At 44.6% G+C, this 18,377-nt stretch overlaps 1 protein-coding gene across 4 annotated transcripts in view; it reads right to left on the bottom strand.

Moving 5' to 3' along the window:
• The window catches only part of LOC106574248 (cyclin-dependent kinase 15), a 32,635-nt gene that overhangs the window by 12,480 nt on the left and 1,778 nt on the right, over positions 1-18,377 (bottom strand). For 2 of the 4 annotated variants that reach the window (XM_014149984.2, XM_014149985.2), the window contains exons 2-8: positions 14,607-14,797; positions 8,770-8,801; positions 4,708-4,848; positions 3,914-4,008; positions 1,925-2,004; positions 1,620-1,777; positions 1,345-1,468 (exon numbers count right to left, since the gene is read on the bottom strand). In XM_014149984.2, coding sequence (XP_014005459.2) covers positions 1,345-1,468; positions 1,620-1,777; positions 1,925-2,004; positions 3,914-4,008; positions 4,708-4,848; positions 8,770-8,801; positions 14,607-14,652 — 676 coding nt within the window. In that variant the 5' untranslated portion in view covers positions 14,653-14,797. Of the gene's footprint in view, positions 1-1,344; positions 1,469-1,619; positions 1,778-1,924; positions 2,005-3,913; positions 4,009-4,707; positions 4,849-5,114; positions 5,165-7,104; positions 8,528-8,769; positions 8,802-14,606; positions 14,798-18,377 lie in introns of those variants that run through there. The other 2 variants (XM_045697612.1, XM_045697613.1) reach the window with 2 other exon arrangements.

The following is an 18,377-nucleotide window of genomic DNA, read 5'->3' as shown; positions in this document are numbered from 1 at the left end:
CTGGAATTGTGATACAGTGAATTATAAGTGAAATAATCTGTCTGTAAACAATTGTTGGAAAAATGACTTGTGTCATACACAAAGTATAGTTTGTTAACAAGAAATTTGTGGAGTGGTTGAAAAACGAGTTTTAATGACTCCAACCTAAGTGTATGTAAACTTCTGACTTCAACTGTACATATGATATGGGTAATGTAAGATATGTAAACATTATTAAAGTGGCATTATTTAGAGTGGCATTATATAAAGTGACTAGTGATCCATTTATTAAAGTGGCCAGTGATTGGGTCTCAATGTAGGCAGCAGCCTCTCTGAGTTAGTGATTGCTGTTTAGCAGTCTGATGGCCTTGAGATAGAAGCTGTAAGATGAAGTTATAATTACCACCTGTATACATGACCAAATAACACATTATAAAGAGAGAGTTATACCATAGGCTTCTACAGAGGATAGACAATGGACAAGCCAGAACTTAAGAGGCTGTGGAGGGGTTGGCTAGGGTTAGGTTTGAACCGGGATGTAGATATGAAGCTAGGGTTAGGTTTGAACCGGGATGTGGATATGAAGCTAGGGTTAGGGTTGTGGTTGAGGCTAGGGTGAGGTTTGAACCGGGATGTGGATATGAAGCTAGGGTTAGGGTTGTGGTTGAGGCTAGGCTTAGGTTTGAACCGGGATGTGGATATGAAGCTAGGGTTAGGGTTGTGGTTGAGGCTAGGGTTAGGTTTGAACCGGGATGTGGATATGAAGCTAGGTTAGGTTTGTAAGCTAGGGTTAGGGTTGTGGTTGAGGCTAGGGTTAGGTTTGAACCGGGATGTGGATATGAAGCTAGGGTTAGGGTTGTGGTTGAGGCTAGGGTTAGGTTTGAACCGGGATGTGGATATGAAGCTAGGGTTAGGGTTGTGGTTGAGGCTAGGGTTAGGTTTGAACCGGGATGTGGATATGAAGCTAGGGTTAGGGTTGTGGTTGAGGCTAGGGTTAGGTTTGAACCGGGATGTGGATATGAAGCTAGGGTTAGGGTTGTGGTTGAGGCTAGGGTTAGGTTTGAACCGGGATGTGGATATGAAGCTAGGGTTAGGGTTGTGGTTGAGGCTAGGGTTAGGGTAGAACCGGGATGTGGACATGAAGCTAGGGTTAGGTTTGAACCGGGATGTGGATATGAAGCTAGGGTTAGGGTTGTGGTTGAGGCTAGGGTTAGGGTAGAACTGGGATGTGGACATGAAGCTAGGGTTAGGGTTGTGGTTGAGGGTTAGTGTTGAGTCGGGGTGTGGACATGAAACTAGGATTAGGGTTAGGGTTGAGGTTAGGCTTGAACCAGAATGTGGACATGAAGCTAGGGTTTGGTTTACCGAAGTCGGACAGTTTGAGCTCCCCCAGGTAGCTGATGAGCAGGTTCTGGGGTTTGAGGTCCCGGTGCAGGATCCTCCGACCGTGGATGTAGGACAGACCCCGCAGCAGCTGGAACATGAAGATCTGATGGACACACAGACAGACAGACATGCAGGAAGAGTATGGTCAATGGTGAACAATTAAAACAATTGAAAGAGCAGAGGACAGGTTTTAGGGTGAGTGGGAAAAGATATGGTATTTGTTGAGGTTCTGTTTATCGAAATATTGAACTTACCCTGACATTGTAGGAATGCAGGCCCCCCGGGTGCTGCTTCATATACTCAGCCAAGTCTGTTTGTACGTACTCAAAGACAAATGTGAGTGCCTCTTGGGTGTGGATGATGTCATGGAGCAGGACAATGTTGGCGTGTTTCAGGCCTTTCAGGAGGGACGCTGGACAGACAGGCACAGAGCTAATAATAATTCACTTTGTTCACAGTGGAAATGGAATTTGATAAGCACATGCGATTCTTCTAAACATGCTAAAGCTAACATGACTGTTTCTCATGTTCAGCATGGGCCTACTGGAAAAGCTCTCACCCTCTCGGATGGCAGTGAATGGTACGCCTTCTTCAGTCTTCATACGGATCACCTTCAAGGCCACCAGGTGCCCGTTTATCCTGAGGGCAGAGTAGAGGAGAGTAACAGAGAGAGTTAACATCCCATGGCTCAGTTATGGTGAGAGAGGATATAGACAAATACAGTAATACAGGCAAATACAGTAATCTATTATAATTTATAACAGAGAGATACAATTCATGACCTCATTAAATGTCAAGAAAAACACAATCGAACCTCACCCTCCATTTCTGCATTGCTGCCAACCAATCAAATCACATCTCCTACCTGACCGAAAAACTCCTATCTTAGTGCAGCTGTGGCTTTTGGCAGCTCTCTGCCTGGTCTTCTGGAGTCTGACTGGATGAGTTAATAAAGCTCTCTGCCTGGTCTTCTGGAGTCTGACTGGATGAGTTAATAAAGCTCTCTGCCTGGTCTTCTGGAGTCTGACTGGATGAGTTAATAAAGCTCTCTGCCTGGTCTTCTGGAGTCTGACTAGATGAGTTAATAAAGCTCTCTGCCTGGTCTTCTGGAGTCTGACTGGATGAGTTAATAAAGCTCTCTGCCTGGTCTTCTGGAGTCTGACTGGATGAGTTAATAAAGCTCTCTGCCTGGTCTTCTGGAGTCTGACTGGATGAGTTAATAAAGCTCTCTGCCTGGTCTTCTGGAGTCTGACTGGATGAGTTAATAAAGCTCTCTGCCTGGTCTTCTGGAGTCTGACTGGATGAGTTAATAAAGCTCTCTGCCTGGTCTTCTGGAGTCTGACTGGATGAGTTAATAAAGCTCTCTGCCTGGTCTTCTGGAGTCTGACTGGATGAGTTAATAAAGCTCTCTGCCTGGTCTTCTGGAGTCTGACTGGATGAGTTAATAAAGCTCTCTGCCTGGTCTTCTGGAGTCTGACTGGATGAGTTAATAAAGCTCTCTGCCTGGTCTTCTGGAGTCTGACTGGATGAGTTAATAAAGCTCTCTGCCTGGTCTTCTGGAGTCTGACTAGATGAGTTAATAAAGCTCTCTGCCTGGTCTTCTGGAGTCTGACTGGATGAGTTAATAAAGCTCTCTGCCCTGAACACTAGCATAACGTCACCAAAGATTTGTATAACTAAAGCAAGACAGACCACAGCCTGTCGTTTCAAATGGAAACAAATGAGTCATAGTGGGCAGAGCAAGGAGGTAGGCAGAGCCAAGCACAAGCTGGCGAGATCCTATTGTCACGTTCTAGCACACATTTGCATATTTCCGTTAGGGAAAGCCTACTCTGTGAAGTGTGCGTGTGCAATAACTAAATAACTACATTTGCCTTCTAAACAAGGGTAAAGTCTACAAAACTTAGTCCACTCTATTTGTAACAGATTATACTTTTGGGAACCATAAACTGTAGTATTGAGATCAAATGTTTAATTGTCAGCCAAAATCCATCTCGTTCCATCTCCCACTGCCGGCCACTGGGCTTCCTCTCAATACCATATTTGGTTGTGACTGGAAACGCCAAGCGGATGCTTCACATTTAAACATCCGGTGAAACATCTGTTCTATCTGTGACGTGACCTCTGTCAGCCTCCACTGTGTGCTGTTTGACCGTATAAAGTGAAACCACTGTGAAAGGCTTTATACGCTCTGTGCTCGTTAGTGTAGAACCGTCCAACAGACATTCACAAAAAACCTTGTCCTTCGTCAAACAAACAGCACAGGGGACAAATAGGGCCAGTCAAATCAATACCAGCTGACATAGCGGTTTAGTTTGTTGGGGTAATATAAAAGATGTGTCATATATGAATGACTACACTGACCTATTGGACGTTGTCAGGGTGGGTGACGTAATTACTGAGCTGTTCATCACTGTTGAGTTGTGCTAATGTCTTATAGCTTATAGCACCTGTACTGACTTCAGATTCCGCTTGCTCTTTGGGGTCAAGGTCGTGTTACTGTATAAGCACTTGATGACAACTGATTGATTGATTGATTGATACTGACCGGCTGATTCCCTTGTAGACTGTAGCGTATGTCCCCTCTCCTATCTTCTCCAGGTTCAGGTAGGAGTTAGCTGTGCCAAACTGTAGGCCTGTTTTCTGTGAGGACGGACACGAGTGTGTTAGGTGGGGTAAGGTGCCAACCTCAAACATTTGCAGTACATCTTCATATTGACAGAGTGAGGTAACTGCAGGTACATTACAGATATAACCAGGTGCCACCTACCTCACCGAGCCTGATCCCAGATCTGTTTGTACTATCTTGCCAAATCCTAAAGGCATTGTCACACACCATAGTAATCATACAGGTGCATCAAAGCTGGGACCGAGTGACTGAAAAATTGCTTCTATCTCAAGGCCATCAGACTGTTAAACAGCCATCACTAACACAGAGAGGCTGCTGCCTGACTTGAAATCATTGGCCACTCTAACAAATGGATCACTAGTCACTTTATTAATGACACTTTAATAATGATGTTACATATCTTGCATTACTCACCCCACAGGTATATACTGTATTTTATACCATCTATTGCATCTTGCCTATGCCGCTCGGTCATGGCTCATCCATATATTTATATGTACATATTCTTATTCCATCCCTTTACTTAGATTTGTGTGTATTAGGTAGTTGTTGTGTACTTGTTAGATTACTTGTTAGATATTACTGCATTGTCGGAACTAGAAGCACAAGCATTTCGCTACACCTGCAATAACATCTGCTAACCATTTGTATGTGACCAATAACATTTGATTTGATAACAGATCTGGGATCAGGCTAAACTTCCCAGTGCTCACCCATTGGAAGTCCTGATCGAAACTCTTTCCTCCCATAGGGTCACTGTTGCTGCGTCCTCTCTGGGCCGTCAGCTGGCGGATCTGCAGCGTGTGGAACCAGTGAGGCTGGGGCTTGGAGTAGGACGGGTCTGCCTCATCCAACTGGCCAGGTGAAGGAGAGAGAATAGAGAGAGACAGGAGAGAGAGAGTGGTGGATGCAAATAAACACATGGCAGACGAAAGAGAGAGAGCGCGAGAGAGAGAAAAGAAAGAGAGACAGACAGAGACAGATAGACACAGAAAGACAGACACAAGAGGCAATATGAGGAGACTGTTATGGGTTGAAAAGTTTCTCAGCCTCCCCACTAACTGTGGCTAACAACATGAAAGACACAGAGAACGCTGAGTATACAAAACATTAAGATCACCTGCTCTTTCCATGACATATGCTGACCAGGTAAATCCAGGTGAAAGCGATGATCCCTTGTTGATGTCAGTGTACAGTCGTGGCCAAAAGTTTTGAGAATGACACAAATATTAATTTTCACAAAGTCTGCTACCTCAGTTTGTATGATGGCAATTTGCATATACTCCAGAATGTTATGAAGAGTGATCAGATGAATTGCAATTAATTGCAAAGTCCCTCTTTGCCATGCAAATGAACAGAATCCCCCAAAAACATTTCCACTGCATTTCAGCCCTGCAACAAAAGGACCAGCTGACATCATGTCAGTGATTCTCTCGTTAACACAGGTGTGAGTGTTGACGAGGACAAGGCTGGAGATCACTCTGTCATGCTGACTGAGTTCGAATAACAGACTGGAAGCTTCAAAAGGAGGGTGTTGCTTGGATTCATTGTTCTTCCTCTTTCAACCATGGTTACCTGCAAGGAAACACGTGCCGTCATCATTGCTTTCCACAAAAAGGGCTTCACAGGCAAGGATATTGCTGCCAGTAAGATTGCACCTAAATCAACCATTTATTGGATCATCAAGAACTTCAAGGAGAGCGGTTCAATTGTTGTGAAGAAGGCTTCAGGGCGCCCATGAAAGTCCAGCAAGCGCCAGGACCGTCTCCTAAAGTTGATTCAGCTGCGGGATCGGGGCACCACCAGTACAGAGCTTGCTCAGGAATGGCAGCAGGCAGGTGTGAGTGCATCTGCACACACAGTGAGGTGAAGACTTTTGGAGGATGGCCTGATGTCAAGAAGGGCAGCAAAGAAGCCACTTCTTTCCAGGAAAAACATCAGGGACAGACTGATATTCTGCAAAAGGTACAGGGATTGGACTGCTGAGGACTGGGGTAAAGTCATTTTCTCTGATGAATCCCCTTTCCGATTGTTTGGGGCATCCGGAAAAAAGCTTGTCCGCAGAAGACAAGGTGAGCGCCAACAGTAAAGCATCCTGAGACCATTCATGTGTGGTGTTGCTTCTCAGCCAAGGGAGTGGGCTCACTCACAATTTTGCCAAAGACGACAGCCATGAATAAAGAATGGTACCAACACATCCTCCGAGAGCAACTTCTCCCAACCATCCAGGAACAGTTTGGTGACAAACAATGCCTTTTCCAGCATGATGGAGCACCTTGCCATAAGGCAAAAGTGATAACTAAGTGGCTGGGGGAACAAAACATCGATATTTTGGGTCAATGGCCAGGAAACTCCCCAGACCTTAATCCCATTGAGAACTTGTGGTCAATCCTCAAGAGGTGGTTGGACAAACAAAAAAAACACAAATTCCTAATTTTTGGTATACTCAGTGTAAAAGTCACAGTAGAGTACAGGACGTTTCAATGTGAGCTGTGCTGATACAGAGGCCTGTGATGTCCCATGGGAACATCATCCATCACCTCACCACCGCCAGGGTCCTACGCTACTCAATGGAATTGATTTCCTCTGTTCTTGTCGACGGCACCTTTTTCCAAAAATACATTCGTTAGACACGGCAGAACGTGTGTTGAGGATTCCCTGAATGTTGTGGACAGGCGTGGGCAAAGAAAGGGCCAAGAGAGACAGGCAGCCCGCTGTTGTGATGACATCTATTATTGTAACTGGCCATCTTGTAGCTAGTCAGCTAGAATACATTACCCACCAGCTTTGTTTACAACTTTGGCATAAAAACAAAAACTCACAAGCTAGCTGAAAGAATCCCTGGCTACCCCGAGAGAAAAGGTTACTGTCAATGCCGATTTAGGAGTGTTTTCCCCTAGAGAGAATTCCCCGTCGGGGGCATACCATTGAACCTAATTGATGTGTGCACAGGACATATCCTTAAAGTCACGACAACATTGACATCATGTGACACTCAGTGTTAGTGTGATAATCCAAGGACACCGACAGTAATAACACAGTGGCACCAGCCATCACCCTAACCAAGCCTGCAGAATCAGACCGACACACACACACATGCCCACTGCTACCTCAGCAGACGGTAAGGACGCGAACACTCCTGCTCTTGGGAGATGGGGGCTCCTCCATTCCCTCCTCCTCCTTCTCCTTCTCCCCTCCTCCTTCTCCTCCTCCCCTCTTTCTCCATCTTTTTCGACCATAACACAGCACCAGCAGCAACTCCGGGCTCACCGAGTAGCTGTGGCCCTGACTCTCCATCTCAAATCCTCCATCTTCCTCTCCCTCCTCTCTCACTTCCTAGGCACTTTCTCTCTCCTCCCTATCCTTCCCTTCTCTCGGTCTCTCTTTCTTTCCTGTTTTCGGTGCGGTGGGTTGGCCCTGAAGCTCATATGACAAGCATGAGTCTGGCTCCAGGGGTACAGTCCCATGACCCTATCCCAGTAGCAGATAAACGGAAACACCATGTAACTCGACCTAATTTGAAGCAAGAGTGTACATTCAAGTCAGCACAAGCTGAAGAAGAGACGACAAGTGTGTCTCGGTGTGCGTGTGTGAAGAGAGATGCAAAGGGAAGGGGACAGAGAGGAACTCATGGAGGGAAATCTAATTTGAGTGTTTTATATGAATTAACATTCTATTTCTGTTCCATTTAGGGTGTTGGTGGAGGGGGGAAGGAGTTCTGTCTCATTTCCTCTACACACCACTGGAGTCTTCTTCTCTGGTATTTATTTCAATGGAATCCCAAATATTTGCATGGGGCATTCTGAATACAATACAGTGAGTGATTGATAGAATTCCTCCATTATCCCTCAACCTCCATCCCTCATTGCTCCTCCACCCCTCCAGAAAGTCTTGGCGTGCCGAAAACACAGTTTGAGGCCTAACACCAGCTAGCTACAGATCCAATCCAGCCTGTATGAGGGCGAGGTGTGAGGACTGAGGAGGATTGCGTGTGAGAGGAGATACCAGCGGGGGAAAACAGACTCCCACAGAGCTGCCATAACCTGCCAATCTGACCCACTAACAGCTTTTACTGTTTGTGGTTCACTTTCCCCGTTTTCCTAAAACAGGTTTCCATCCCGTCAAACATTTTCTTAACTGCATACATAACATTTCTGTGCTGGTTTTGGAGGACACGGGGCAGTTAGTACCACCACATAATGATGCTTTTTGTGAGTGCTGAGTGGTCCACGTAGGGCAGCAGCAAATGGGAATTAGCTCCATAAAGAGTGTAATTACAGTTTTAATAGTCGAGGGCAGGGCAGGCTAGGATGTAGAGCTCAGAGGGGAGGCAAGGCTATTTTTGTCTCGCTTTCTTTTCAGAGACGTAGAATGTCGAATCTCACGGTGCTCTTTCCGCTATGGGGAGGAGACAGGACTTAATGGCCCTTGAAATGAAATGCCTCTCCAACTTCAACGGGAGCGGGAGCAACGCTGAGTGGTGGTGGTGGTGGAGTGTGTCTATGTGTCTACAGCCTGCCTGCCTCCCTCCCTCCCTCCCTCTCTCTCATGCTCCATCTCCTCCACCCACTCTTCTCAGCAGGGGGCAGTGTTGACTATTCTGTTCATCTTCTCTCTCCCCAGGAGGGACGGAGGACGCCAGAGAGAAACAGAGAGAGGGAACAACAAAGTACATCTAACTGTCTAAAACTCTTGTGATACATAGTCGAATCTCACCCTTAAAAATAGTATTTCGTAAGTGTTTCAGTCACAGACAATAACATAGGGTATCTTACCTCCTCATATCCCAGCTGTCTTTGCTTCAGACCTGCCAGGAACAAAAGACAGAAAGAGTGAACACTTGTTAAGAACACTTGGATAGAACACTGGTTAGAACACTATGATAGAACCCTTGGATAGAACACATGGTTGGAACACTTGGTTAGAAAACTTGGATAGAACACTTGGAAACAACATTTGGACCAAACCATAAACTTTAAGGTCCTGTGTTACAAGGATGCTACAATGTCTACTGCTGCTATCGTTGCTTTATAATGCTGAATTCAGCTGAAGATATAATTTAACGTTAAGTCCACTGTGGTAAAAATTGTGTAGCTGGGAGATTCTAATGGAATGTGAAAAGTGGAGCAGGGATGTTAAATGAGAGAGGAGTGGAACAGGGAAGGAAGGAGAGGAGGAGGAGGGAGAGGAAGAGGATGAGTGACAGGAGGAAGAGATGAAAATGTGTGCGTGTGACATGTGAGTGATGATGATAATATAAGTTGGGGAGTGTGAGACAGAAGAGAGACACGGACAGACAGAGACACAGAGAGACTTGGAGAGAGAGACAGAGAGACAGAGAGAGACAGAGACACAGAGAGACAGAGACACAGAGAGACAGCGACACAGAGAGACAGAGACACAGAGAGACAGAGACACAGAGAGACAGAGACACAGAGAGACAGAGACACAGAGAGACAGAGAGAGACAGAGACACAGAGACACAGAGACTTGGAGAGAGAGAGAGAGAGAGACACAGAGAGACTTGGAGAGAGACTCGGAGAGACAGATACACAGAAAGACTTGGAGAGAGATACAGAGAGACAGAGAAAGGCAGATACACAGAGAGACTTGGAGAGAGACACAGAGAGAGACAGAGACACAGAGAGACTTGGGGAGAGACAGAGAGAGACAGAGACACAGAGAGACACAGAGAGAGACAGAGACACAGACAGATGGGGAGAGAGACAGAAAGAAAGAGAGACACAGAGAGGGAACTTGGAGAGGAGTCTGGGTCAGTAGCTCTTTCTCATATGTGACAGTCAAAGTTTGCAGGAACATGCTCCTTATCTTCTAAATGGGAAGGCATCGCTGTACCCATCCAGACAAGACATTACCTTTAGGGCTGCTTGACTTTAATAACAATAGGCTTTACAGAAAGCCTTATTCCCTGTATAGCAACACATATAGTATTTAAACAGAAAAAGATACTGCAATATAAAACTATAATTGTTTGTCAATAATCAATTTCATATGGGAAATTATTGAGGGTATAAATGTATGTTATTCATATAAAAGCCACATCTATAAATTGACACATTGGATAATTAAACCCATACAAACATGTTCCAGTCTAAATATATTTGTCTTGGAAGAATACAGTACAGCTGGCACATTGCCTTTTCCAACTAACTAAAAGTCCTCTTGGCTCAGCATGTGCAGCCATGGACAAAGTCAAGTTATAATTAGATTGGGTAGAAACTAGGAATGCCAACCAGGAAATGGAGGTCATGATCTCTGCAGTATGTGCAGACATCCTGGGGTAGGGACGTTCTGGTATGACTCTGACTGAAGGGCATTGGACTGAGGTGAGGTAAAGTTGCTACCATAGAAATAGAATCCCTAGAACGGAAGCCTCCCGAGTGGGGCAGCGGTCTAAGGTACTGCATTGCAGTTCTTGAGGAGTCACTACAGACCCGGGTTCGATCCTGGGCTGTGTCACAGCCGGCCGTGACCGGGAGATCCATGAGGCAGCACACAATTGTCCCAGCGTCGTTCAGTTAAGGGGAAGGTTTGGCCGGCCGGGATGTCCTTGTCCCATCGCGCTCTAGCGACTCCTTGTGGCGGGCTGGGCGCCTGCAAGCTGACGACGGTTGCCAGTTTGGCATTTCCTCCGACACTTTGGTGCGGCTGGCTTCCGGGTTAAGCGAGCAGTGTGTCAAGAAGCAGTGTGGCTTGGCGGGTCGTGTTTCGGAGGACGCGTGGCTCTCGACCTTCACCTGACCCGAGTCCGAACGAGAGTTGCAGCGTTGGGACAAGACTGTAACTACCAATTGGGGAGAAAAAGGGGAAAAAGTAGGTTAGGATATTAGGATATTATAGGATATTATATTATAGCCACTAGCTCTGCCTTGGTACAGCACGTCAATGCAGTCAGGGTTATATATGGAGGAGAGATGGAGGCACAGAGAGACAGTCACTCATGCTCCATCACACGCCGAGACGAGCCCACCATTCACCACCTACCCTCCTCCCTCCATTCCTATCCCTCCATCTCGCCCTCATACAGACCCCGTACATACAGATAGCCCTCATCAGTATTCCTGAGGCAGAACAGAGCAGAGCAGAGTGGGCCGTAGCTGTTGGAGGTGGACACTTGTCACAGGAAGGCAGGCAGCATCCAGGCAGCTTGTTAATCCACTACCCACTGGGAGCAGCCTGGGGGGCTCAGAGCCAGGCAGGCATATGTTGACCGGACCGAGCCGCTGTTGCCTTCCAGCCAGGTCTATCAGACAGTCACACACAGATAGACATCACACAGATGGGCACCACACAGATGGGCACCACACAAGTACACCTTGAGGGGTGTCAAAGAAAGTGCAACTTTGTCTATTGTCCAACTCACCCAGAGGGGAGTGGAGGTATTGAGGAGGGGATGAGATGTGTCAGAGAGAGAGAGAGAGAGAGAGAGCGAAGCTGAAAAAGCACACATACACACAGATTGGATTCTTCAAGTACCCACTCCTCAATGAATTGAGGTTGAGGCATATTTGGGGGGGAGTCGATGTGTCATTGACACTCTTATATTGTTTCCTCTGAGCTCTATTGGAATTGGAATGCCCTGTGGTGTCCCCCTCATAGCCAGTCTTAGCCAGTCCTATAGGTTAACCTACACTGGAGCTTTGGTCTTGACACTGTCCTCTATAATCTTACCTCTGGCATACTATCATACTGTGCTGTGTGGGATACATGGAAAATGGCACAAGTAAGTATTGATTCAAGACATGAGTAAACATGCAATCATGTGTAGAAGCAGTGTACTTCGCAGCCTAGTGTACAGACATACTATCAGCGTCTCTGAATAGCGTAGAGATAGGCGCTCGTTTGGACATCCTGTGAGTTGTGCTCCCAGGCCAAGCAGCTGAGCAGTATATCATCCTGATACGAGATCTCTCTCTCTGACAGAAATGTGCAAAGCTCATCCGAGTCTCTTCAGATCAGAGAAAACAACAGTTTCCTTGTTCAAACTGACAGGAGTAGAGAGAGGAGGAACATCGGCTGTCCTGTCTGTGTACGATAACAAAATCACTTAGCACAGTTCTGATTCGAACAACACTCAACCAATGTGGCGGAAACTGGTTAGTGGACGTGCCATTGCATTTGAATTGGCAGTGACCCCTAACAGATTCGCCCTGAGTCTTTTAAAGGACTACAGAGCACTTACTTTATTTTGTTTACACTGCAGCTGTGAGAGTGATGCATTATTCATCTCTGTCTACAGAGACACCAGCATCCTGCTTCCCCAGCTCTATAACAGCACTATAACTACCCTGACTGTATAACAGCACTATAACTACCCTGAGTGTATAACAGCACTATAACTACCCTGAGTGTATAACAGCACTATAACTACCCTGAGTGTATAACAGCACTATAACTACCCTGACTGTATAACAGCACTATAACTACCCTGAGTGTATAACAGCACTATAACTACCCTGAGTGTATAACAGCACTATAACTACCCTGAGTGTATAACAGCACTATAACTACCCTGAGTGTATAACAGCACTATAACTACCCTGAGTGTATAACAGCACTATAACTACCCTGAGTGTATAACAGCACTATAACTACCCTGACTGTATAACAGCACTATAACTACCCTGAGTGTATAACAGCACTATAACTACCCTGACTGTATAACAGCACTATAACTACCCTGAGTGTATAACAGCACTATAACTACCCTGAGTGTATAACAGCACTATAACTACCCTGAGTGTATAACAGCACTATAACTACCCTGAGTGTATAACAGCACTATAACTACCCTGAGTGTATAACAGCACTATAACTACCCTGAGTGTATAACAGCACTATAACTACCCTGACTGTATAACAGCACTATAACTACCCTGAGTGTATAACAGCACTATAACTACCCTGACTGTATAACAGCACTATAACTACCCTGACTGTATAACAGCACTATAACTACCCTGAGTGTATAACAGCACTATAACTACCCTGAGTGTATAACAGCACTATAACTACCCTGACTGTATAACAGCACTATAACTACCCTGACTGTATAACAGCACTATAACTACCCTGAGTGTATAACAGCACTATAACTACCCTGAGTGTATAACAGCACTATAACTACCCTGACTGTATAACAGCACTATAACTACCCTGACTGTATAACAGCACTATAACTACCCTGAGTGTATAACAGCACTATAACTACCCTGACTGTATAACAGCACTATAACTACCCTGAGTGTATAACAGCACTATAACTACCCTGACTGTATAACAGCACTATAACTACCCTGAGTGTATAACAGCACTATAACTACCCTGAGTGTATAACAGCACTATAACTACCCTGAGTGTATAACAGCACTATAACTACCCTGAGTGTATAACAGCACTATAACTACCCTGAGTGTATAACAGCACTATAACTACCCTGAGTGTATAACAGCACTATAACTACCCTGAGTGTATAACAGCACTATAACTACCCTGACTGTATAACAGCACTATAACTACCCTGACTGTATAACAGCACTATAACTACCCTGACTGTATAACAGCACTATAACTACCCTGACTGTATAACAGCACTATAACTACCCTGAGTGTATAACAGCACTATAACTACCCTGACTGTATAACAGCACTATAACTACCCTGAGTGTATAACAGCACTATAACTACCCTGACTGTATAACAGCACTATAACTACCCTGAGTGTATAACAGCACTATAACTACCCTGACTGTATAAGAGCACTATAACTACCCAGTACCCATCCCCCCTGACAACCAACCTCCCCCCTAGGAACTGGAACCACCTGCACCTTGATGCCTTAGCTGTCTACCTTCCCTCCCCCTGACAACCTGCACCCACCCTGGGGGAGATGTGGGTTACCATCTCACTCCTCTCCCGTCTTCTCTCCCACTCAGTGAGAAAAACACATCTTCTGCTTCTTACCTCATCCTTCACCTCTCTCCTCACCCCTTTCCTCTCCCACTTAGTGAGCAAAACACCCCTCTGCTCCCGCTGGGGCTGCCTCTCCTCCTCTCTCCCCTTGTGCTCACATCACCCCTCACATGTCTTCTCTCCTACTTTGGGAGCAAAACAGCCACTTTGCTCATCAGCATTTGTATGCTTTATTCAATAAGCTGTGGGCTTCCTAGCTGCATCTGCAGATCAGCAGTATAACTTGCCAGTCCGTGCCAAGCTACTGACGCTTGGAACAGTCCATTCCCTAGGGGTGCCCGCATCCCTGGAACACGGCAACATACCACTCTACAACACCGACCCTGTTAACAAGCTGCTGCCTGTCATTACCTGTAGAGTGTGTAAGGATAGTTGTCATGCCAACAAGTTAGGTATTGTGTTCCCTAGGTAACATACAGTACATTCCCCATGCAGTGTATCCTGGAATCTGGCATAGTACAAAGATGGAACACATTAAGCATAGCAGGCTACCAATGAGAACTCTGTAAATACTGTTTGTGGGTATGAGGAAGCTTGAGCAAGCACTGCTCGATCCCCTAACCCGACTGGAGCCAGTGTGGTACTGTTTCTAGGGAGGGTAGGTTTGACTGATACTCACCCAGGCGATGGAAAGCCTCCGTGGCTGCTTGTCGTAGGTTCTGCATCCCAGCGTTGGTTCCTGCCTGGTGGTGCTGTGGAACTGCTGTGGAACCGCTATAGAACCTCACTTCCACCCCGGCATCCTTAGAACTGGACCCAGCTACAGCAGCGCTCTCATCTCAGTCACAGCCCCCCCTTGTCTTCAGAAACCTAGGACATAAACAGCTTTAGCAACACAGACAAGATTTTCCTATTTTTCCTCCTTCCTCCTTTTGCCTGAAGGTGCTCTTGCCTCCTCTATTACTCTCTCTGTTTTGCTCTCTCCCTCTCACGATATTGCACTGTATCCTCCCACTCTCTCTTTCCCTTCTTTCTCCCTGTCTCCTCCTGCTGCCAGTTCCTCTGCTGCCTGGGAGACAACATTCAATAGCCAATCAGCGGCGTCAGATAGGAGGCACTGCCCAATGAGCTGTCAGTGGAGGAGAAAGCCAGGGCTGCTGGTGTGTTTTGAAAGGTTGGAGCTTGAGCATTGTGTTCAGGGAGTCACTAATGTGTGTGTGTGTGTGCTGTGGGCAGAAGTGAGCCACACTTTTGATCATCTTCATTCCAATAACTCAAGCATAGATTGGTTTAAAAAAAAAACCCATCTAATTCGGTACACAGAAACGAGAGGCCGTGAGTAACTTGGTCAAAAAGAATGGCACCGATTGGCCAGTAGTCTCACTTAAACCCTCATATTCGCTGACTCGTTTGACCTCGAGACTTGAAATGTAGGCGTCTTTCCTCATGCTGAACAAATTTGCCTCAAGGACCAGTAAGGTCCATTAGGATAGATTTTCCTCCATCTTGGACATTTTGGAAAACCTGAAAAACATATTCTCATGAACCATATGTCCAAAGAACATCAAGTTTGGTATGTAGGCCCATGGTACATCGCTTAACTTAGTTTGAGAAACGCTTGATTGGTTAAGAGATGGTTGAGTTATTGATAAATCAGGAAATCAGATTGTACATGTCCATTTAAAATAAATCCTTTGTAAATCCACTTCACAATGGTCTATCAACTTGAAACATTGTAGGGTCATCACAGACATTACCACGGTGAACCATGTTAAGTTTTGATTATGTAATGATAATGCTTCGAAAAAACAAGGAAACTATTAACAACTCATTCTTTGCATATGTAACGCTAATGCTCAAAATGATCTGCAATCATCTTCTCCTCATGAACCATACAGTGGCAAGAAAAAGTTTGAACCCATTGGAATTACCAGGATTTCTGCATAAATTTGACATAAAATTCGATCTGCTCTTCATCTAAGTCACAACAATAGACAAACTCAGTGTGCTTAATAACACACAAAATATTGTATTTTTCTTGTCTATATTGAATAAATCATTTAAACATTCACTGTGTAGGTTGGAAAAAGTATGTGAACCCCTAGGCTAATGACTGGAGTCAGGAGTCAACTTACCTGAGTCGAATCAATGAGACGAGATTGGAGATTTTGGTTAGAGCTGCCCTGATGCATAAAAAACACTCACAAAATTTGAGTTTGCTATTCACAAGAATCATTGCCTGATGTGAACCATGCCTCAAACAAAAGAGATCTCAGAAGACCTAAGATTAAGAATTGTTGCCTTGCATAAAGCTGGAAAGGGTTACAAAAGTATCTCTAAAAGTCAGTCCACGGTAAGACAAATTGTCTATAAATTGAGAAATTTCAGCACTGTTGCTACTCTCCCAAGTAGTGGCCGTCCTGCAAAGATGACTGCAAGAGCACAGTGCAGAATGCTCAATGGGGTTAAGAAGAATCCTAGAGTGTCAGCTAAAGACTTACAGAAATCTCTGGAAGATGCTAACATCTCTGTTGACGAGTCTACAATGCGTAAAACACTAAACAAGAATGGTGTTCATGGGAGGACACCATGGAAGAAGCCACTGATTCTAACTATCTCTGAAACTCACTTAGATTATACCTTTGATGATACAGTGGTAGCAATACATGGTTATAAAATCTTCCGAAAAGACAGAAATGCCAACGGAGGCGGTGTTGCGGTCTATACTCAGAACCACATTCCTGTAAAGCTTAGAGACGATCTAATGTTAAATACTGTTGAAGTAATATTGCTACATGTTCATCTGGCCTATAGCACTTGGTGGCTATAGGCCACCAAGTGCTAACAGTCAGTATCTGGATAATATGTGTGAAATGATTGATAATGTATGTCCTGCAAATTAAGAAATCATGTGACTAAACTAAATAAAAAATTAAAAATAACTACACTATGAAACAAAGATAAATTATATAAAGAATAATAGTAAAAAGCTTTTAAATTTAGGGGAAAAAAGCAAACTCGGCTCCTTCATTCATTGAATCAGATGGCTCATTCATCACAAAGCCCACTGATATTGCAAAGTACTTTAATTACTTTTTCATTGGCAAGATAAGAAAACTTAGGGATGACATGCTAGCAACAAACGCTGACACTACACATCCAAGTATATCGGACCAAATTATGAAAGACAAGAATTGTACTTTTGAATTCCGTAAAGTCAGTGTGGAAGAGGTGAAAATAATTATTGTTCTCTATCAGCAATGACAAGCCACCAGGGTCTGACAATCTAGATGGAAAATTACTGAGGATAATAGCAGACGATATGCCACTCCTGTTTGCCACATCTTCAATTTAAGCCTATTAGAGAGCGTGTGCCCTCAGGCCTGGAGGGAAGGTAAAGTCATTCCGCTACCCAAGAATAGTAAAGCCTCCTTTACTGGCTCAAATAGCCGACCAATCAGCCTGTTACCAACCCTTAGTAAACTTCTGGAAAAAATTGTGTTTGACCAGATACAATGATATTTTACAGTAAACAAACTGACAACAGAATTTCAGCATGCGCATAGGAAAGGACACTCAACAAGCACAGCACTTACACAAATGACTGATGATTGGTTGAGAGAAATTGATGATAAAATGATTGTGGGGGCTGTCTTGTTAGACTGCTATAATGTGGATAAAGAGTTACTTGTCTAACAACACAGAGGGGGTTCTTTAATGGAGGCCTATCAAATATAATCCAGTTAGAATCAGGAATTCCCCAGGGTAGCTGTTTAGGCCCCTTGATTTTTCAATTTTTACTAACGACATGCCACTGACTTTGAGTAAAGCCAGAGTTTCTATGTATGCGGATGACTCAACACTATACATGTCAGCTACTACAGTGACTGAAATTACTACAACACTCAACAAAGAGCTGCAGTTAGTTTCAGAGTGGGTGGGAAGGAATAAGTTAGCCCTAAATATTTCTAAAACTAAAAGCATTGTATTTGGAACAAAACACAAACTAAACCCTAAACCTCAACTAAATCTTATAATAAATAATGTGGAAATTGAGGAAGTTGAGATGACTAAACTAACTTCTTGGAGTAACACTATATTGTAAACTGTCATGGTCAAAACATGTTGATGCAGTAGTAGCTAAGATGGGGAGAAGTCTGTCTATAATAAAGCGATGCTCTGCCTTCTTAACAACACTATCAACAAGGCAGGTCCTACAGGCCCTAGTTTTGTCGCACCTTGACTACAGTCGTGTGGTCAGGTTCCACAAAAAAGGACTTAGGAAAATTGCAATTGGCTCAGAACAGGGCAGCATGGCTGGCCCTTGGATGTACACAGAGAGCTAATATGAATAATATGCATGTCAATCTCTCCAGGCTGAAAGTGGAGGAGAGACTGACTTCATCACTACTTTTATTTATGAGAGTTATTGAAATGTTGAATGCACCGA

Source organism: Salmo salar, chromosome ssa16 (assembly GCF_905237065.1).
Source record: "Salmo salar chromosome ssa16, Ssal_v3.1, whole genome shotgun sequence".
NCBI classification, from domain to species: Eukaryota; Metazoa; Chordata; class Actinopteri; order Salmoniformes; family Salmonidae; genus Salmo; species Salmo salar.
The sequence above is the reverse complement of the archived record's forward strand: the minus strand, read 5'-3'. Positions and strand labels throughout refer to the sequence as shown.